Here is a 22,396-nt window from a genome sequence, read left to right on the forward strand (position 1 = left end):
CAGTCACCTACACAGGACACTGCAGACAGAGCTCTGAGCTGCGGAAACACTTAACCACGTACAAGCCCTGTACTACATTTTGCCCTGTGGTTTTCAAACTTTTTGAATTGTAAACTGGAAGCTACATTTTGAGGGTTTTTTTTTTTAATTAAATGAAAACCATATAACATAGACTATACAACAGGAACTAAGTGAACTTGTGGGGTGATAAATCTGGGTCTTTGGTTTTAAAAGTCACAAGGGCAGAAAGAACAACACCAGGTGGTCCCTGGCTTGCTACTGGAGCAGAGGCATGGGAGTGCTAAGGCTTGAAGACTGGATACTGGATAACTTGAGCCTGTGTCTTGAAGAGGGTGGGATGTTCTCTGATTTCCCATGATTTCCTATGTTGCTCTGTCTTATTTCTATCGCCAGACTGAGTTGACGCTTGGGGACAAGGAGGGCGGTGGTCAGGGATTCTAGATTTTTTTTTCACTGACTGGAATGCAATTGGACCTCAGTAAATTCTGAGTGAAAGAGAAATTTTGCATCATTAAACAAACAAACAAACAAACAAACAAAAACTGGGGGCGGTGGCGCACGCCTGTAAGTCCCAGCTACTCGGGAGGCTGAGACAGGAGGGTTTCTGAGTTTGAGGCCAGCATGGTCTACAAAGTGAGTTCCCTGACAGCCAGGGCTACAGAGAAACCCTGTCTCGAAAAAACAAAACAAAACAAACAAACAAACAACCTTTGTCTTTTCCTCACAGGATGCCTGCTTTTCCCAGATACTTTCAGGCTGCTCATGCTTCGGCCTTGTTCCTAAGACTTCCCGATGAGAAAGTAAAAGCTTCAAGGAAGCCTCCAGACAGAAATGAAAAACGTCCCAGAATTCCCTCCAGAGCATCTGCGGTGGAGAGGGACCCTGGATCCGAGTCACCAGGATCTGACTTGGCCATCAGCTTTCTCCTACCTTTAAACTACAGCCAAAGGGTTTCCAACCATCTGCCGACCATGACTCTTGCACTATAAACCTAGCTCAGAATCCACAGGAAACACAGCTGATCAGCAAAATGTTTATTATTGGGCTAGCAAGGTGACAGTGTGGGGTCAGGTTGGGTTTGGGCCAACTTTCCATGAGTCCCCTCCCTCCATTGGCTTCTATAGCCTTACTCTCCCTCTAGTGCCTGCCAAGGTTGCTTGGTCCTTAGGAGGCGTGGGGGTGGAGCCAGGGAATGCAAAGCAAAGAAATAGCCTGGTGTGGTTTTTCCCGCCCCCTTTACAGGAAGTCAGGGCAGTTCGCTTGATCTGTTGATGTCATTTTTTCGATGTCGATGTCATTAGAAGTAAGGATATCTTTTAGGTAGGTTATTGTTTCTGGAGGGAGATAAGGATTTCTTCCGAGAATCCAAACAAAATCCACATGGAAGAGCCAGAAGAAGGTGGTGCAGGAGTACACGAGGGCGTAGTTTTCATAATCAGTGGCCAGGATCCAGTAGGGTGCTGGTGGCATCACTGAGAACCAGAAGCAACATCATGAGGAAGGACCAGGGCAAGGGAAGCCTCCTTTCCAGGGCTCTGGGGACCCAATCTCTAAATCGATGCTGAAACGTGTGTGTGTGTGTGTGTGTGTGTGTGTGTGTGTGACACTAAGCACCTCTTCCCCACCCTTCTCCTGCTCCAACTTTCAGGTGGTTGGCTTCCTTAAAAAAAAAAAAAAGTATTATTTGTGCATGCGTAGGCGTGTGCGTGCACACACTGGGCACAGGGACACAAGCCGTGGCATATGTATGGAGGTCAGAGGGCAATATTAGGAGTCCTCTCCAGCTTTAGGTGGGTTCTAGGGTTCAAACTCAGATCCTTCGGCTCGAAGGGCAAGTACTTTATCCACAGAGCCATGTCACCAGCCACCTTTTAATCTTGAGATAGTGCCTCACTCTACAGCTCGGGTTGACCTAGAACTAGCATCTTTCCTGCCCTAGTCTCCTCAGTGTTGGGATTACAGGTCTGCCCCACCGTGTTTGGTATCTAAAAACAACAACAAAACTCCATGCTGATTGTAGTGTGTGTCAATAGCCAAGACCAGTTTTTATGCCCTCCTCTTTAACAGCAATACTGAGAAGGTGCACTGGATGGCTGGTGATTCAGACGGCCTCCTTGGACTAGCTGGGTGAACTAGCGCCAAATTGCACAAAAGCCCTGCTTAGCAAGGAGGGTGGAGAATGCACAGCAATGGGCTGGAGTCCACATTCCTGAACAGCCCAATCGTGTGAAGAAACAGAGGCTGATGTGTTGGAGTGTTTCCTCTTGTGCGGTCTCAGCAAACTACTGAGCTTAGAGAATGAGGTGTGGTAAACCAGATAGTGAGAGCTCACACCTTAATCCCAGCACTCGGGAGGATGAGGCAGGCAGATCTCTATGAGTTCAAAGCCAGCCAAGGCTACACAGAGAAATCCTGTCTTGAGACAAGACCCTCTCCTCAAAGATATGGTTATGGCTTGTAACCTTTTCTTTTTTCTCTTTCTTTACTTTTTTGTTTGTTTGTTTGTTTACTTATGATATGCTTGCCTGCCAGAAAAAGGCATCAGATCCCATTATAGATGGTTACGAGCTACCAGGTGGGTAGGTGCAGGCTGGGAATTGAACTCCAGACCTTGGAAAGAGCAGCCAGTGCTCTTAACCACTGAGCCATCTCTCCAGCCTGGAGGCTATAAGCTTTTCCTACCAAAGGACTCATAAAGGTCCAGTGACCGGCATCTGTAGACTGACGGGGCCTGATTTAAAGAGGTTCTTGAGAGGAAAGATTGAGCCTTTATCCTCTCCATCCGGATTTAAAATCTCTGTGAATTTACTGCCACAGCTAGGGAACAGGGCAAAGGAAATTCACAGTCCAGACATCAAGGATGACACAGCCAGTGGGGGAAGCTGTGTGCAGACCAAAGAAATATGAAACTATGGGTCCACGTGCTCTCATGGTGGTGCCCTCTTAGATTCCAGAGAGCCTGCCCCCTCCACTCAAAAATATTAACGGTTCCTGTTTATATTTGCCAGGAATGCCTGAGGAGTTGTGTGATAAAGCAGGATGGGGGATGTCTAAGTGCCAAGAGTCCAGCTAACTGCGTGAAAACCTGGGTCTAGAGGGCCACCCGCCAAGGTTCTTCCTACCCTTGAGTCTCTTTTTATAAATATGAAAATAGAGGGGTGGGGAGAAGAAGGTGGTCGGAAGCCTGGATAGACAATTGGTGTTGACTTGTCCTTTGGCACTTGGGGTCCTTACATGTCACACACACACATGCACACACCTGCACACATGCACACACCTGCACACACGCACACGAGTGGGGAGATCATCAAGTGTCTACTGTCTGTGAAGTTGGTCACTCTGCATTTGAGTTTTGGGAAAGTGTGTCTCCCACCACCTCGGCAGCATCAAAGGGTCTTAAATCCACCCAGACATAAACATTCCGTCTTTCCCACACATTGTCTGTCTCTCAAGAATAGACTTGCCCGGCGTTTCCTCTTAGCACAGACAACTTCCACGTCTCTCTTTATTGGAAAGTGTCACCCTTGCTGCAGTGCTCATGGAGACTGTGGTGCAAACTCCATTGAGGGACTTAATTCCGTCTTGTACTGGAGGCACCTTCCACCTTTCCCACAATCTCCCAAATATCCTAGAAGGTCCCCCACAACCGTTTAACCTCTCAGTGCTGGTTAATTTTTTGTTTGTTTGTTTAGTTTTTGTTTTTTGTTTTTGTTTTGTTTTTGATAACTTGACACAAGTTAGAGTCATCTTGTAAGGAGAGACCCTCATTTGAGGAACTGCTTCTATCAGATTGGCCTGTGGGGCATTTTCTTGATTAATGATGAATGGAGTGTGCTCAGCCCACCATGGGTGGTGTTACTCCTGGGCAGGTGGTCCTGAGTTGTATCAAAAACACCAAGCTGAATGAGTTACAGGTGGCAAGCCAGTAATCGGTGTCCCTGCATCATCTCAACTTCAGTTCTTGCCCTGGCTTCCCTCAGGGATGGACTATAACCTATAAGCTGAACATCCCTACTCCTCCATAGCAACAGAAAGCAAACTGGAGCACCCTGTGTTCCAGATGAGCCTCTCAGTCCTCAACTTCCTCAGCAAACAGCTCCTGCCTCCAGTCCCAGGGCTCCTAGGGTAGCCTGTGCATGTGATATTCCACATGGTGAAGGTACAGCCTCAGTTGCCATGGAGACCCCAGAATCCAAGGGCTGATAGAAACTAAGGCTCATCACCTTCACTCCTATCCCCACGCCTTCCCCATCCATGCCACAGGGAAAATTCTCCCATGAGAGTTCAGAGAGTCAGGCTCCAATGAGCTCAGCGCCTATCCATCTTACTCAGGTTCTCTGCAATCCAACTTCCTTGATGGTAAAAATGAGGAGTAAAATAAACACACGCAGAGCCCTTGGCACTCCAGGGAGCCTGCCTGGTCTAGCTTCGCAATGCTGGGCAGCTCGTTCACCTGGGGGCATTTGCTCACAGTCACAAGTTCGGGAAAAACAGCTTTATCCTTACAGTGGTCCTTTCTCGGTTTGTAAGTAAGAATTTCCCCTCTGCCCTTCTCTAGGGACTTGACTGGCTGGGGGCGGGGCTGGGGCATAGAAGCAGGGAGCTGTTAGCAGGAAGAAGGATGGTGATTTTTCTTGCAGGCAGTGAGTGACTTTAGTGTCTACCCTATAGCAAGAGAAAACCTCACAGGTCTGAGCTGAATTCTCCGACCTATCTACAGGGCAAACAAAACTATTTTCTCCATAGCCTGTGTATATTCCTAAGGTTGCCCCGACCTCAGAGGGCAGTCAGAGAGCAGCAGAGCCAGGCCTCTGAAGAGCCTCAACTCTTGTCTCTGGCCTGTAAGCTTTCGCATAGGCCAATTGTTCTCTTAACGTCTCATCTTTGGGGGCTCCTGTATCCCAGATTAGGCTCTTGGGTGAGCCTTGTCTGCTGAAATGCTACTAAGTTTTCTGGTTCCTCCCCAACTGTTCACATTGGCTCTCAGCTTGCAAGGACACAGCTGGCTCTATCTCATTGCCCCTCACTGCATCCCTGTGCACCCCAGTGCCTAGCCCAGGGAAGTACACACAGAAGGTGCACAGAGAATTGAACCTTGATGGCAGGACTCAGATGTCTTTGAACACAGGGCTCCTGCTTTCCATCTGTGTGTCTCCCACCCACCGAGGCTTCCTGAAGGAACTGGATACTTACACTTGAAGAACTGGACTTCCAGCTTGGCTGGCTCCGAGACGTTGCTCTGTTTGGCTTCACCCTTAACTTGGTTCATGGTTCCATCCAGACTGCGGTGAGTGGGAAAAAAGAGCAAAGAAACATGGGAAGGAAAGGAAAGGAAAAAAGATATGGAAAAGGAAGAGACAACTAATTAAAAACCAAAGATCAATGAAAGCTTTGTGCCCTGAGAGCTGTGGGCGGCTCTTCAAAGGCCAGCCCGACCTGGTTCTTCCTGCTGTGACTGTCTGAGACTCAGCTGGAGAAAGACCTCGCCAGTGGACCAGAAGCAGCGGTAGCCATAGTGGTAGCGATGCTCAGGGCCCGGGTTCTTTGCTAGACCCTTGCATTACAACACTGTTTTTTGAACTGTTCGCTATTTACTTTTCAGGCATTCCAGACATCTTGCTCCTGTGCTTCAAAGAGAGGGAATAAAGCAGAATGGGAAAATTCACACACACACACACACCCCGACACACACAGAGATACACACACACACACACACACACACACAAACAGACACACACACACACACATACATACACACACAGACACACACACACACCCTGCCCCCTCCCCCAAAGTTCATCTCTTTACAGAGAGAGGAAGACAAGGAAACAGAGGAAGGAGGAACTAGGCCACTGGAAACAATGCAGAGCCTCAAGGGCTCTGGAGGCGCTTCCCATCCCCCTGGGTCCCACCTAGGGGCCTGAGTTCTAATCCCACCTCCGTTTTGGATAAGGTCCAGGTGAGGGTGGGAAACTTTGAAGCAGAGCAGGTCAGCACAGAGGCGATGAGGAGACCTGATCACTGACTCAGTCTGGCCGTGAAGAACCACGAATCCTATGACTGGTCTCCCAACACTTAGAGAGATGTTACATGGTAGCCTACAGCAAGGGTGCTGATCTTGGAACTAAGAAAGTTCTCTGACCATTCATGGGGATCTGACCCATTTCAGGCTAACCCACAAAAATCCCATTGTTAGGTCTTAAACCTGGGACAAAAGGCTGAGGTACCTACTTAACATAACAAAGGGAACCGGGTGTCCAGGTTCTCCCAGCATCCCCCAGTCCCTACCTGTTCTAGAGTCCTCCTGGCAGGCATACCCTGCCCCTCACCTTACCCTAAACTTCTCTAGCCCAGCGGAGAAGGGCCCATTCCCCAGCTGCCCTTCCTTATACAATACAGTCATTTTGGTTACCCACCTCTGGTTTCCTTCTATCTCTTCTCCCTTCCCTCCTCACAGGGCTTAGGCTCATATCCACAATGGACTCTCCCACATGTCTCTATGTCTCTGCCTCTGGCTATGGTCTTCCTTTTATCTACAATAAACTTTCTCCTCCACCATATGCAGGAGCAAGTCTCTCTCTCTCTCTCTTCTCATTTATCGATGAACACAGGACAGGCAAAGCCTCAGAGAAGAGGACAGAGAAGGGATGTGCCTAGACATCAGAATATTACTCTTCCAGAGGTGACAAAGGAGCTGCCTGCCCATTGGTCCTCAAGCAGGACAACCATGACACCAAAGTATGTGTGAAGCAGTCGGGTAGGTTAGTGTTGTATGATTGGTGGTGAGGGAGGCGCTAAAATCCAGTTCCTTAGCAGCAGGTAAGGGGGGGGGGTTAGAGAAGGTACTCTCACATTCCTGATTGCATTGTCTGTTTGTTACCACGTAGGGCAGGCACCATGCCCTGTTGTCTCCCTGGAAGATGGTCTGTTTCCATCTGCAAATGGTAACTTAGCAACAAGCTAGGCTCTTCTCCTCAACACTATCATTTGTGTCTTGTTCCAGAATAGTTGTCAAAACACTGGTCTCTGACCATAAATGCACAATGTGTCATGGTGAGATGCATGGGTATTTTCTTTTGGATATTATCTTATTACGTTTAGTGTGTGTGTGTGTGTGTGTGTGTGTGTGTGTGTGTGTGTGTGTGCATGATCCTACCATGTGTGTAGGTCTGAGGCTAACTTCGAGAATCTGCTTGGTGGCAAGCCTATCTACCCACTTAGCCATCTCACCGGTTCCCACCTGTGATTTCAGGTAACAGGAGTTCAGCCATAAAAAGGTCATGTTTAATTAGATGGTTACTAACTTACCAAACACTGTTGTAAGAGCTTTTACCTCACTCGATGCACAGACAGCCTCAGGGATGTTAGTTCTATTGCTACTGGCTACAGAACACCCTAGCTAACCGTAGAGCTCATTCTAATATCTGGTGAAACCAGGCAACCAAGCACCAAAAGCCTGATTTCTTCTCTCTTCCAACGCTAGGCCAGATGGCTTGGGTCCTACATTCTCGAGCACAGGCTAAGAGAATTCCCGGTCTCATTTCCCCTGATGTGACATAATAGATTTGGGATCTAATGGGACATAATATTTCACTGAAAACCAGTCATTACTGCAAGGTGTTGGTGGCGCACACCTTTAGTCTCAGAACTCAGGAGGCAGAGGCAAGTGGATCTCTGAGTTCAAGGCCAGCCTGGTCTCCAAAGGGAGTCCCAGTTCAGCCAGGGCTACATGGAGGAATGAAATAAAATAAAAATAAAGAAAAGAAGCCATTAGCAATCTCCTGCCTGCTATGATCTGGATAAATGTTCCCCAAAAGACATGGTAAATGTTTGGTTCCCAAGGTGGTGCTGTTATGGTCCACAGGAGATGAGAGAGGCTTGTAGGTCACTGGGCGTGAGTCTTCAGAGAGGATTGCGGGAGCCTATTCTCTTCCTGTTTCTCTTTTCCCCCTACCTGCCACCTTCACCAGAGGCTCAGGGAATAAGGACCTCTGATTTCAGATAGGAACTTCCTGACCTTAGGTCCGAATGAATCTTTTCTCTGGATTCCATTGTGGGGAGAGACAATGGAGTAATACAAGGCTTGTCAAATTCCTGAGAGACTCCTGGCAAAGGCATTTCCATTCCCGGTCAGCCCTTCCTGCAGCCCTTCCTTCCCTGGGGCTCCAGAAGAAGCAGATGTATTCTGGGGGTCAGCTTTGGGCTCTGGCCCACAGGGGAGTTGGTGGATGGTTCGAAGGCACCCAGCACCTCTGTGAACCTAGCAAACTGAGCACTGAGTGCAGTTGCTTTCTTGGAGTTGAGTATCTGTCCTTAGATCTTGCAGAGAACAGAAAGAACAGCCCTTCATCCCCAGCCCCTTTTCCCTTGTCTCCTCACTTCCCCTCTCCTGGGTTCAAATCTAGGCTTCATCCTGTATCAGTTATACGGCCCTTGAACAAGCTGCTTAACTTCTTTGTCCATACCAATGTTTTCTCGCCCCTGAGGTTTATAATAGTATCTACTTTTGCTACATCATGGGGATTAGGTAAATACATTTTACCTAATACAAGTACAGGGGCCCAAGTACAGGGTTAGCGAGTGCCTTGCATATAGGAAATACTTAGATGCAGTTGTTGGTGCTGCAAGCTTTGTTGGTAGAGGCTAAGCAAGTAGACTCGTCCTGAGTCTCTTTATGTCTGTTCTCCAGAGTGTAAAGATATGGATCGACTGCCAATGTACCTAGTGACAGAAGTGCGAACTTCTAAAAGAGATCCTGTTGACATAAGCTAGAGAGTACATGTATCTGTTCGGTTACCTGATGCTTTTTTAGGAAGAAGAAGAAGAAGAAGAAGAAGAAGAAGAAGAAGAAGAAGAAGAAGAAGAAGAAGAAGAAGAAGAAGAAGAAGAAGAAGAGGAAGAGGAAGAGGAAGAGGAAGAGGAGGAGGAGGAGGAGGAGGAGGAGGAGGAGGAGGAGGAGGAAGAAGGAGGAGGAGGAGGAGAAGGAGAAGAAGAAGAAGAAGAAGAAGAAGAAGAAGGAGGAGGAGGAGGAGGAGGAGGAGGAGGAGGAGGAGGAGAAGGAGGAGGAGGAGGAGGAGGAGGCGGAGGAGGAGGAGGAGGAGGAGGAGGAGGAGGAGAAGGAGGAGGAGAAGGAGAAGGAGAAGGAGAAGGAGAAGGAGAAGGAGAAGGAGAAGGAGAAGGAGAAGGAGAAGGAGAAGGAGAAGGAGAAGGAGAAGGAGAAGGAGAAGGAGAAGGAGAAGGAGAAGGAGAAGGAGAAGGAGAAGGAGAAGGAGAAGGAGAAGGAGAAGGAGAAGGAGAAGGAGAAGAAGAAGAAGAAGAAGAAGAAGAAGAAGAAGAAGAAGAAGAAGAAGAAGAAGAAGAAGAAGAAGAAGAAGAAGAAGAAGAAGAAAGACTGGGCCTGGCGATGTGTCTCAGTTGGTAGAGACTTGCTTAGTATGCAAAAAGCTCTGGGTTCAACCATCAGTACTACACAAGGCTGGGTGGTGCACATTTGTCATCCCGGCACTGAGGAGGATCAGAAATTCCTGGACCGTCGGGGAGTGGTGGCGCACGCCTTTAATCCCAGCACTTGGGAGGCAGAGGCAGGCGGATTTCTGAGTTTGAGGCCAGCCTGGTCTACAAAGTGAGTTCCAGGACAGCCAGGGCTATACAGAGAAACCCTGTCTCAGAAAACCAAAACCAAAAACAAAAACAAACAAACAAAAAAAGAAATCCCAGGACCTTGGCTATACAGTGTGTTGGAAGCCAGCCGGGGCTACACACGATCCTGTCTCAAAATAAGAAAAGAAGGGGGCGCGGTTCCTAACAGGGAAGCTGGCTGGAGGTGAACAAATTGCCATGGAACAGGGTGAGCCCCCAGTTCACAGAAGTATTTGGCAAAACCTGATGCTCTCTGTGAGTAGATGGACAGAAAGGGTTTCTCTCTCAGTTTAGAGGCCAGGCTACAAGAGTCTCCATCTTAGAAAGAGAGCAGGGGCGCTGACTGGTATTCTCGACTCTCTATTGCCTCTCTCAGTGTCTGGTATTCAGTAGGTGCTCAGCAGTGGTTAAAGAAGGGAACACATGCATCCGGATCATCCTGCCTAGTTTGAGTAGCACACACCCTCTCCATGCCCCTGCCTACTGGGAGCACAAAATAAGGCCATCCCGGCAGGCATGCGCAGTCACTCACCTCAGCTCCTTGTTTAGTACTTCGATGTTTCCGTTCTCCATCAGCGAGTAGTTGGCTTGAATGCAGTTTCCTTTCTCAAAGCTCGCTGGGATCTTCTCAATTTCGTACCATCTTCCAAGATACTGTACAGACAACAACAAGCAGAGGCAAAACCCAAGGGCTCTCTAGGGACCTTCTTGACTCGTCTCCATTGTTGCCTTAGAAGCAGAGCCCTTTCCAGGGGAAACCAGGCCAAATGGACTGCAGCATCATTCCCAGACAACTGGGCAATATACTATTTCAAATGAGAGTAAGTGATTCGGATGTGCGGGCAATGATTGTATGTCACGTTCTATTCCTAAGGGGCTCGTTATTTGGATATGTTCTCAGAGTTCTCTTTAGTCAGAACTCGTGTGAAATTCCAGCTTCTGTGAAAGGAAAGGTTTGTGTGGTCGATGGAGAATACCTTTTCCCTCCAACAGCTGATAACTCGACAGGGCATCTTGACTTTTGTGAAACTCAGACATGCTGACTGTGGGGCACTTGTGTACCAATTCATAGCCTCTGCAGAGGGCAGTTTGGAAATATTAAGCCAAACTAAAAATACATGTTCTCTTAGCCCAGCAATTTGACTTCTGGGAATGTTCTCCTGTTGTAAAGAAATGGTGTGTAAGTATAAGGCTATTTGTTGCAGGTCTGTCTGTAACAATAAAAGGCAGGAAACAATCTAGAGAGGGGTTGGAGAAATACATGATAGTGTATCTCTCTGATGACATTTTATACACCTCCTGTTAAAAAGTTTATGCAATTATCTCAAAGGCTATCTAAAGAATAAAGAACATTAATAGTGTCAGAGGTTGAATTAGGGGTGGAGAGGCTGTCTCTGTCTTGAACTCTGTTGCCTGTCTTTGGCTCCCTTTCCCTAGCTGAGATGCCTTGTCTGGCCTCAGTGATGAGACTTGATGTGCCAGGGTAGGTTGGTGGTGGGTTCTCTCCCTTCTCCTTAGAGAAGGAGAGGGAGGAATAGGAGAAAGAAGGCAGGACAGGACAGAGAGGAGGGATAGGGGCTGGGATGTAAAGTAAATAAATAAAAATTTTTAAAAAGAATAAAGAGCAGCCGGGCAGTGGTGGCCCATGCCTTTAATCCCAGCACTTGGGAGGCAGAGGCAGGCGGATCTCTGAGTTTGAGGCCAGCTTGGTCTACAGAGTGAGATCCAGGACAGCCAGGGCTACACAGAGAAACCCTGTCTTGGGGAAAAAAAAAAAGAATAAAGAGCAAAGAGTCAGGTCTGAAGTGAGGTATGTGCTTAAGCTGCCTTTGGTGTAACAAGGAAAAGCTTATTGTATGGGGTTTCTATTGCTGCTGTGATGAGCTATAAACTTTAACCAGCATAGATTTATTAAGTTATGGTTTTATATGTCAGCCTCTGATCCTAACGTCACGAGGCTAAAACTGAAATTTGGGCTTCCTCCCTTCCCAGAGGCTCTGCGCGAGAGTGGACGTCTCTGCTTCCCTGTGTTACACAGGCCACCTGCTTTCTGGACCCGAGAGTTCTCCATATTTAAGGTCATCTAACTCTGAGCAGGCCATTGACAGCACCTCCACTGTACCTCTCTGACTCTCATTCCTTCATCAAACCTCTCTCTCTGACCACAGCTAGGAAAGATTTTCTGTTTCTAACATTTTTTTTATGTGATTAAATTGGATCCACTTGGATAACCAGGCTAATCTGGCCATCTCAGGTCACCTCTATAGAATCCCTTTATTCTTTGGAAGGTGGTATGTTTACAGGTTAGAAAACAGGCCATGGACATCTGGAAGCTTTTATTTTGGCTACCACAGTCTTATACATATTTGTTTATATATGTATACATTGTCTAAAAAAAGATATACAGTATGTTGTTTTTACTGGCTGCTCCTGGGATAGGAAACTAGGGAAACTAAAGGAAACTTCACTGAATGCTCTGTTGGACCTGTGGGGTTTGGGATTTGTCCACCCCACCCCCACTCTGCATGGTGCTAGGGATGGAACAAAGACTTTATGCTAGGCAGATATGCTGTCGCTGAGCTATGCTATCAGTGAGCTATGCTATCACTGAACTATGTGCACAGGTTTTTGTTGTTTTGGCTTGTTTTTGCACCATCAGCATTTTAAACCTTGTGAGTGTATCTCCCTAGTCAAAATATTAATTATGTTTGTTTTACAGATTTGAAAATCTGTCACCCAACAGAGCAAGTAAAGCATGCATTTACTGCCAAACCCTCAGAAGCATCCTGAAAGTGACAGTACCGTTTCTGTCACGTGACTGCTCAGGCACACACCCACATCTTTGACCACCCTGTCCCCATCCTTTCAGTAAGCTCCAACTGTCACTTGAAAACACTGAAACTTAGCAGAGGCCTCGAAACCCAGAACTTGGGATGTGCACAAAGCAGGAAAATCAGGAATTCAAGGTCAGCATTAGACACATAGACAGTTCAAGGCCAACCTGGGCTACATCGAGAACCTGCCTCAGAAGAAAACAAAACAAAAAACTGACAACAACAAAATCAAATGTGACCTTCACTGAAAGTACCAAAGACTGAGGTTTCATAGGCATGCTTAGAAAAATTTCCGTCTTATAATATGTTTAGAAGAGTTCTTAACTATTCAAGGGATCTTAGTGATCCACAGTTAGCAAGGAAGTATGACTTTCCAGAAACGAGGAAACTCAGAGGTGAGAGGGTGGCCTGCTCTGTTTCCTCACGATCCCATGTTCCTCTGTAAATCTCTCTTAGTGAAGTCTCTGTAGGAGGACAACTCAATGTCTAAAGAAGAAAACTGGAAAAGAGGCCAATTCACTTTTATTTGTAGATGATATTATATTCTTCCGTACAGAAAGTCCTAAGGAACTGTTTTTGAGTTGCTTTGAGCTGATTGTCTTGCCTTCACTTGCCCTTATCTAATGGTAGAGATGTGTCTGGCCACGATTAGTTTATTTGGTAAACAGGAATCAAACCTGATTTTGTGCACTGTATGTAAGCATTCTACCAACTGAACTATAAATTCAGCCTTCTTAAGGGATCTTAAACACACACACACACACACATTGAAATAATGTTCTGCAAATTTAAAAGATGCAAGATCAATATACAAAAGTATTTCTATACATGTGAGGAAAAAAATCTGCCAATAAAATTAAGAAATTCTATTAATAATAACATAAAAAGAATAAAAAGAATTAGTAATAAATTTGGCTAAAGACATGTAGGAACTTATATTTTGAAAACTAAAAAATGTTGGTAAGACAAGAAGGTAAACAGAAAGTAAATAGATAATTTCTACTTATGGACAAGAAGGGTTAAGATGGCAATATCCTTCAATTTTTCTTTATCTTTTTTGCAGAAATGGACAAACTGATCATAAAATTCATAGGAAAATGCAAGGAACCCAGAAGAGTTAGAAGAATAAAGCTGAAGGACTCCTAAATTTTGATTCAAAACTGTGGTGATTTGAATACGATTGTCCCAGGGAGTGGCACTATTAGGAGTTGTGGTCTTGAAGTGGGTGTGGCCTTGTTGGAGGAAGTGTGTCACTGTGGGGGTGGGCTTTGAGACCCTCCTCCTAGCTGCCTGAAAGACTGTAGTCTTCTCTTGGCTGCCTTAGGAATAAGATATTGAACTCTTAAATCCCCAGCACCATGCCTGTCTGGATGCTGCCATGCTTCCCACCATGATGATAATGGACTGAACCTCAGAACCTGTAAGCCAGCACCAATTCAATGTTGTCCTTTATAAGAGTTGTCTTGGTCATAGTGTCTCTTTAAAGCAATGGAAACCCTAAGATAAAAAACTTGGGACAAATTTGTAGTAATTAAAGCTGAAATTATGTATAGACATATTAATAGAATAGAATTGGGATCTTGAAAATAAAAACCCCATGATCATGGTCAATTGATTTTCACTATGGATATCAAGACTACCATCAGACAATCGATCTTTTAAACAAATGGTGCTGGGACAACTGTAAAGTCATATTTAAATGGAGTTGGATCCTTGTAGGACACAATCTTTAACTTAAAATAAATGTTCTGAGAAGAACAGATATGTGTAAATCATTACTGCCTTAGATTAGGCTCTGGATCCATAAGAATGATACTTTTATCTACTACACTAGTGAGATATTTACTCATCGGGTACTTGAGTTTGTATGCCTGACACCAGAAGAACAAGCAACATCAGAAAACATGGACAACTTATACTTGATCAGTATTTAAAACACAAAAACAAAAACAAATTCATGTTTCAAAGGGTATATCTCTAAAGGAAAAAAAATTCCACCAAATGAGAGAAAATAGTTTAAAATATGTGAGAAGAGATTTGTATCTAGCTTAGAGGAAGAACATGTGGGTATCAATAATTAAAAGATAAACAACCCATTTTCTTAAAGGCAAAGATTTGAATGGGAGATTTACACATGGCTCACAAGTGTGAGAAAAGACATTCAACACCACGAGCCATTAGGAAATGGAGATGATGTCATTTACCACCACTATGAAGCCTGCAATAAAAGAAAACATGGTAACAACTACTAGAGGAGATGCAGAGAAATTAGAGTCAGGGGCTGTTTGTAAGACTTCAGAGTGGCTCAGCAGTTAAGAGCACTGGCTGCTCTTCCAGAGATCCTGAGTTCAATTCCCAGCAACTGCATGGTGGCTCACAACCATCTGTAGTGGTATCTGATTTCTGTTTTTGACACACATGAAGACAGACCCTTGAAAACATTGCCCTCAGTCACAAAAGGCCAATATTGTGTATTTCATGGACAAATTCATATTGGCAGAAAGTAAAATATTGGATTAGAGTCCAGGCCATCCCTAGCCGTAGAGCTGCCGAGTTCTGACATCTAATAGCTGTCCCTTTCTGCTGCCGCCTTTGCCTGATTCCAGCAAGAAGCAGCATTTATGGGGAGCTGGTTATATTGTAGGTAACAAGAAAGTACCCCTGGGGGACTTCTGGCTTTTCCTAGGTTCTGTCTTGAGCTCTCTGTATTGATAGGAAGCCTAGTTTTGAACCCTATGTGCATGTTCTAGCTATGTCACCTGAGGGACACCCAGCTTCTGTTTCTGTGGGACAACAGTAGTGAATCAGCCATGGTTAATGCCCCTACCCACATCCTCCTTCCCCCTCATCTCCCCATAGCTGTGGAGTTGTTCTGGTTTGAATGTGAAGCTTGGTCCTGATGTGACCAGAGTTCAGAGGTGGGACTTTAAAGAAGTGATTGGCTTCTGAGGGCTCTGACCTAATCAATAGATGAATCCCTTGATGGGTTCACAATATGATGTATTGAGAGGTGGTGAAAATATGAGGGTCTAGTTAGGGAAAGCAGGCCAGTGAAAACACGCCTGGGTGAGATGTATGGTTACATGATCTTGCTTCTCCCTCTCCACTCACTGGCTATCTTTAGCTAAGCTGCCTTCTGTGCCATACATCCTAAGATGTTCTGTCTCCCCACCAGCCTGTGGACCATATGAACCCTGGACTGAAGGCACTGAAACCAGGGGCCGGAATAGATCTCCCCTCTTTCAAGTTGTCTCTTTCAGGCATTTGTCACAGCGATGAAAAGTCTGAGCAGTGCAGGTGGAGAGACTGTTAGTGGGCTTGTGGTTTCTTCTTGAGATAATGAAAATGTTCTAAAACTGATTTAATGATGGTTGCATAACAGTGAATATATTAAAAATCCTTGAAATAAAAGAATCCTTTTGAACAAGCCAGTAATATGATATATAAACTAATCTCAATAATTTTTTATTCTGTTTTAGGGATGGAGAGACGGGCTCTGCAGTTAAGAGTGCTTGCTGTTTTGGAAGAGGACTAGAGTTGGAGTCCCAGAATATATATTGGACAGCTCACAGCTACTTGTAACTGCAGCGCTGGGAGACCCAACACTGTCCCCTGGGCACCTATGCACATGTGCACACAGACACAGACACATATTAAAGAAAATAATCTTCTTCAGTCCCCAAAGGACTTCTTTAAGTGCAGATACCAGTTGTAATTTCCAAGATATTTTGGAATTTTTACTTCTAAATTAAAATCTAAATCAAATTCCCCACTCATGAAGTTTTTGTTTGTTTGGTAAGTTGGTTGATTGTTGGTTTGTGATTTTCCCTTGCTTACTCAACGAAAGGAAATCCTTAAAACATTAATGAAGAACATCAGTGCAGGTCGTAGTGTGTGGCTTCTCTTTCCTCCCCTCGGGTACTGCCCACCCTCTTTCCGCCCCTCTCTAAGAGTCCCTAAGCTCTCTCCTCTCTGCTTTGCCTAACCCACCCTCTAACATCCCTGACACTCACTCTAAAGTTCCAGTGACTGATAATTTCAGTGTTTTTCAAACCAACTGTGCTGCTTCCTAAAAGCAATTAAAACCTTTAGAGGAGAATGGGCCCTATGATTAGAGTCCAGGCCATCCCTAGCCGTAGGGCTGCCAAGTTCTGACATCTAATAGCTGTTCCTTTCTGCTGCAGCCTTTGCCTGATTCCAGGAAAAAGCATCATTTATGGGGAGCTGGTTATATTGTAGGTAACAAGAAAGCACCCCTGGGGGGCTTCTGGGTTTTCCTAGGTCCTGTCTTGAGCTCTCTGTATTGATAGGAAGCCTAGTTTTGAACCCTATGTTCATGTTCTAGCTATGTCACCTGAGGGACACCCAGCTTCTGTTTCTGTGGGACAACAGTAGTGAATCAGCCATGGTTAATGCCCCTACCCACACCCCTGTCATTCTCATCTCCCCATAGCTGTAGGAGGCCATTCCCATACACTGACAGCTCTTACTTACCACCCTGTGCTCTCCCCTACCAGGGCCATGGGAGCTCTCATGGCCTGTTGGCATCCATCTATGGGACAAGCTGAGGTACCAAAGACTTCCCTTACTCCCTTTCAAGCCTCAGAGACTGATTCAGGGAAAACCGAAAATAAGATAAACGCTGTCCCTGTTGGGAGCAAAGGTCCTTGAACTCACAGATAGCACTAGGGTAGCTGGGAATTTTAAACACCCAGGGTTGTCTTTTCAAGGGAAGAGATGTATAACCTGTTTTCTACCCAGAAGGCTGGAAATGGAAGTGGCTGATTGCCCAGGAAACCCTGTGCTATCTGTAGAACCAAGCTATACCTCGCTTCTCCCAAGCTCCCACAACCAAGACTAGAAGTAATTAGTAGCTGACCTCTATGCTATCTGTATGACCAAGGACCACCCCAGATCCTCCCCTAGGCCCTTATGATAACACACGTAGCCTAGCCACAGAACCCACCTTTATGGAAGAAGTGACATGTGCTTTGAGAGAGTTTCAGTGTCATTATGTCTCCATGTGCACCGGGGATTGTGTTACACCAAAAAAATCCCCCCCAAATTATACTGTATTTAGATATGCCTAAAATAAACTGCCCGATGTCAGACTCTAGAAGTTTGCATGAGCTACTGAGTCACACGGAACTGGACTTCCTTCTCACCTCATGCAGCTGTGTCTCGGCTGTCCCTGATGCCTGCAGAGACCCCTGCACTTCCCCAAGTGGGAAGAGATTTGCTTTGGAGATTCAAAAAGAGTAAAAGGAACCTCTAGGCATGCTCAAAACACAGGGGGCGTTTGAGTTACCTCACCTTTTTCACGTCAAAATTCTCTTGCACAGGAGGAGACGGGCATTTCCCAAGATGGAAATTTTGTCCTTTGGCTGTGGTGAAGAGACCCACCAGCGTGGCCAGGAACATCAGCGTGGTCACCATCTTGGGGTGAGGTGGCTGCAGGAGAGGTCTGGGGAGAAAATGCAAATGGCGGTGTCTGGGTCTCCGGATGACACAGTGACTGAGGACACACAGTGATAGAGAGCCCTTGCAGACTAGGTCATTCAGTCAGTATTCTCCTCAGCACCAAGGAGCTGCATCCTGCAGCCGCTGCCAGCCTGGCTGCCCAGCAGCCATAAGACCATCGCCTCAGAGCCTTGGTACCTCTTTTCAAGCATCTCTTGTTGGATTAGCTTCCTTCATGGATCCACCCCCTCCCCTGCCCCATTGCATATTTCTCCAGGGTGGGAATCCTGTCTGATTCTCCTCAGAATCATCCCTTGGAAATGCCAGGCTCAGGAGAGACTGGTTTCTGGAATAAAAGTAGTCTGTATGTGGGGAATAGGCAAAGAGGGGCACTGAAAAGTCAAAAGGTTCGTGAATGGAAAAATGGAGTCCATCAGGGAAGGCTCCCCAGAGCCTCACATTTTATCCTCGCCATTGTCTTACTGGACTGTCTGCCATTGTCTTATTGGCCTGTCAGGCCAAGCCAAGCAGCATAAGGTGGGGTGGGGGAGGGGGGACCCAAGCGTTACTCAGATAAAGTTCCAACTCTGGCTCTGTCACCTACTAAGTGTAACTGTGCAAAGTGGGCTGTTGCTCCTTAGCCTATAAAGTAGGACTAAGAGTCATGCCTATCTCATGAATCTTTGTGAAAATGAAGCAGGATACAATAAAGGCAGGGGTGCTGGTGAAAGGGGGCTACTAGGGAGGCTTAGGTGGGACGACGCTGGAGTCCACCAATTCTAGACCAGCTCCAGTGACATAAGAAGACACCCCCACCCCACCCCCCAAATAGAGAAAACAGGAATGAATGCTCAGAGTAGCATCTGATACCGAGCTCAGTAAATATTAGAGTTTTGTTTATTTATTTATTTTTTTTTTAAATAACATCTCACCATTAGTCCTGGCTAGACAACATGCTTTGTAGACTGAGGTGGTCTTGAACTCACAGCGATCTTCCTGTCTCTGCCTCCTGTGTGCTGGGAATTAAAGACACATGCCACCTTGCCCGGCTAAACATTAGCATTGCTATTTTGAAAAGCAGAACCAGGACTGTATTTCCCAAATGTTTTCCCCATTTGCTGAGGGTGCTTTGCATAGAGGATGTGCATTTAACCAGAGAAGAGCGGTCAGCTGATGTGTAGGTCCAACATTATTTCCATACACAAGTCCTCTGGTGGCCACAACTCTGGGGAGGGGAGTGGACAGGGGAGTGAGATAGCGGTCAGTCAGTTCAGGCTATGGATGAAGACCTTGGGGCTCCTCTCTGCCTTTCTCCCTGACTTGCCTTCCCTCTGTTCCCCTTTTGTGCCTCCTTGCCTCTCACCGCACATGAGCTATTTTCAGCTCTCTGCCTTTCTGCCTGTGATGACTGAGTCAATGCAAGCAAAGTGTTCTCAGATCTGAGCATTTCAAAGGATGTGTCATAACAGGGACAATTATAACCACTTTATTATGAGTCTCTGAACCTCCAAATAACTTTAATAATCAATAGCCTTTTCTTCCTGAAGGTTTTGTTGCCTGGTTTTCAACAAGAACAGTTATGTAAGGAGTGAGAGCTGCCAGCTGGGGTGGGTTGGGGAGGGGGCGGCTGCTGAAGTTCTCTGGAGCAAATCTGTAATGGGACCACCATCTTTAGTCCTAGAGGCCTCCTTCCTTCCATCATCATATAAACAACACCCGTCGTTTGACATTTTGGAAGGTGGAGTGTTTGTAGAAGCTTCGCCTAAACTCATAAAAACTTTGCACCCATTTTCAAGGGCTCTTGGAATCTCTGTAGCTCTACCCAACAGGCCTAAGCCAATAGCCTTTCCCACACACTGAACTTTAAAGTGTGGCATAGAGTATATACATTCTACTGCATTTTAGAAATGGGCAGGACCTTAAAGGTCATCTATTCAGCTCCCCCTCAAGCTCCTGCCAGGTGTGCAGGTGGGGAAACTGAGGCCTGGAAGGGAACTGGACTATGACAAGGCCAGCTGTCCACCCAGAGCCTCTTTGTCATGTTCCCACCTGCATCCATCTTGGTGCCTTTCAGAAAATGCCTGCCTGTGAGACCCGGTGAGCTCTGTCTCACCATGCACCAGCGACAACCAGTCAGCCCATGTCTAACTCCGACAAATGTCTCATTACAAGATGTTCTCATGTGAGCTGAAGCATACCCTTGAGCTCTGTGGGAGGATTTAGAGCCAGGCTAACTCCCCTTGCCTGCATGGCTTCCAGAGACACTGTCTGGTTGTTTGAGTTTTCTTCTTATAGTTGAAAATCCTTCAGAGGGGAGCATGCTTTCCATGTTCCGTCCAATTGGATTCATTTAACACTCACTGACAGAACATGCTATTGATGTATACGTACAACTCTGGGAAAAAGATAGGTGCTTTATGACACATCATTTCCTATCTTCTAATATCATAGGAAGATCATCGAGGTGAATCTACTTTTCAAAAAATAAGCTTAACTATAATATTAACTGACTACCAAATAACTTAAAGGTAATTCTTCCAAAACTGGTGCATCCTGGACCAGGCACTACCTGAATTGCAGGCACACTGAGGGTCAAGCACACTGGGCTTCTCTTTGGGAAGTGCTGGTCTGAGTACCTACTGTGTGCACTGCATCGGAGCTCACATCTGGAAGCCACCTGTGCTGAAATTGACCCTGTTCTCTGTTAAGGTCTCGAGGAGCACGTGTGTCACTTTAGCTACAGTCCCTAAGCTCAAGAAGCGTCCAATATTAAGCAGATGTCCCATGACAAAGCAAAATGTTTGCACGGGTGATTAGATTTTAAAAGCAAACAAATACATGTAGCCTTTGAATGAACAGAAACCATATCTTTTTAATTTCTTTCTTTTTTTTCTACATGGTTCTCTGTCCTCAAGCCTGCTGTCTAGTTCAGGCTGTCCTACAGGGCGGGATCTCTGCTTCTCCAATGCCAGGGTTAAAGGATCACACCAGGCTAAGCAAACCACGTATGCTAAACAAAACCGTTTTGTGTCCGGCTGTTCAGTACTCTGATCACACAAATAATTCCAGTTTTCGGTTGATCTTACTGTCAGGCGCAGTTGAGTCACACTAGAAAACTCATCTGGTGCTGTCTTGCCACACAGGCAATGTTTACATGGTCTCCTTTTGATGGGGGGGGGGGTGTGGAACAGAAGCAGCCATCAGGGCAAGCACAGGCTTAGCCACCCCCTCCACCTCGTCACCTGAAAATGGGTGCCAATAACACTTACCTTAGAAGTCTGAGGAAAATGAGATGGAGCCTGTAAAAGCCTTCAGTTGGTGCTCACTGTCAGTTTCTAACTGAAATGAAGACAGTGGGAATCAGGGTGGTCTCTGCTTTACCCATCGGTTATCCCAAGTGCAAGCTCCAACTATGAACGTACCTCTCAGATCAGATGACTGAAGTTTCCACCCAGAATCCTCCAAGTGAGGTGCGTGGCTACTCCCAAGTCACTTTATAGGTTCCCATCAGGCCATTGCCCTTTGATAATCAGGCATGCCACACCCCCCACAGCTTGGGAAACTGGCCTCAAAGCTGAGCTCTGTGTGGGGCACAAAGATGGGATGCTGTGTCTGTCCCCTCACTTAGTTTCCTTCACAGCTGCTCCCTGAGGAAGAAACAATGAGATATTGTTTGTGCATGAGAGAGAGAGAGCGAGAGAGAAAGACGAAGTTGCATTTTTGTTCAAAACATCTTTTCTTTTTTTCACTTTGTGGATTTTCCACTTAATTTTTTTTTTTCCTTTCAGAATGCTCTTGTAAGTTCCAGCAAGATGGGCTGTACCATGCTTCCAAACATCTGGTATTTATTTTTTTCATTTTTGTGTAAATGAAAAATCAACAGTTTCATTTCCCCGAGGTGGAACAGGAACACTGCACCCCATGTAGTCCTGGCCAGGAATGTGAGGATCAGAATTATGAGATGCAGGGCGGGCCCCTGCTTCAGTGAGCTTCAGTTTCCCCATTGTGAAGACAGACATTGTGGTCTTCGCTAGAAAGGGTCGTGTAAGGGACATAGCAGTTCTCTACCATGTGGAGTCAAAATCTATTGCATCCGAGCATCTCCTGCAGCTCCTCTCTCTGCACCCTTTGCAACACTCCCATCTCTCTTGCATGGCTTGGAGCTGGAAAATTGGGTATACATTTGCCATGGGAACTTTTGGCTCAGTCACATTAGGGCGTACCACAGACCTCCCAGATGACTATAGACTTGGAAACCCAATGGATAGACAGTAGTTTCTAATAGTTCTGCAGTGTGAACTGCGGAATGAATGAGCTGAAGAGGCGTGCTGCGCATCCCAGTGTAAACTATAGAGCTTGGCTGCTATTTAAACTCATCTTCAGAGCTTCAGCCTCAGGGATGCCCATAGATGGAGCTTTGGAGGCTGCCGCAGAGCTATGGA

The 22,396-nt window shown here is 46.1% G+C and overlaps 1 protein-coding gene across 3 annotated transcripts; it reads right to left on the bottom strand.

The window, feature by feature from the left end:
- Positions 1 to 1,040: 1,040 nt before the first annotated feature.
- On the bottom strand, positions 1,041 to 21,629 carry Apod (apolipoprotein D). Of its 3 annotated transcripts, none has more exons than XM_021185361.2 (6): positions 21,377 to 21,629; positions 21,224 to 21,293; positions 17,808 to 17,958; positions 10,193 to 10,314; positions 5,215 to 5,303; positions 1,041 to 1,493 (listed from the first exon to the last, which is right to left on the bottom strand). In XM_021185361.2, the coding sequence occupies exons 3-6, from the start codon at positions 17,928 to 17,930 to the stop codon at positions 1,258 to 1,260; spliced, it is 570 nt and encodes a 189-aa protein (XP_021041020.1). In that variant the 5' UTR covers positions 17,931 to 17,958; positions 21,224 to 21,293; positions 21,377 to 21,629; the 3' UTR covers positions 1,041 to 1,257. The 3 variants fall into 3 exon arrangements, with proteins under 3 accessions (XP_021041020.1, XP_021041021.1, XP_021041022.1); XM_021185362.2 differs by having other exon boundaries at positions 21,224 to 21,289; positions 21,377 to 21,542; XM_021185363.3 differs by lacking the exon at positions 21,224 to 21,293 and having other exon boundaries at positions 21,377 to 21,546.
- Positions 21,630 to 22,396: the final 767 nt, after the last annotated feature.

The sequence above is a fragment of the Mus caroli genome, unplaced genomic scaffold, assembly GCF_978045245.1.
Source record: "Mus caroli unplaced genomic scaffold, Mus_caroli_1 scaffold_17, whole genome shotgun sequence".
Lineage (NCBI taxonomy): Eukaryota > Metazoa > Chordata > Mammalia > Rodentia > Muridae > Mus > Mus caroli.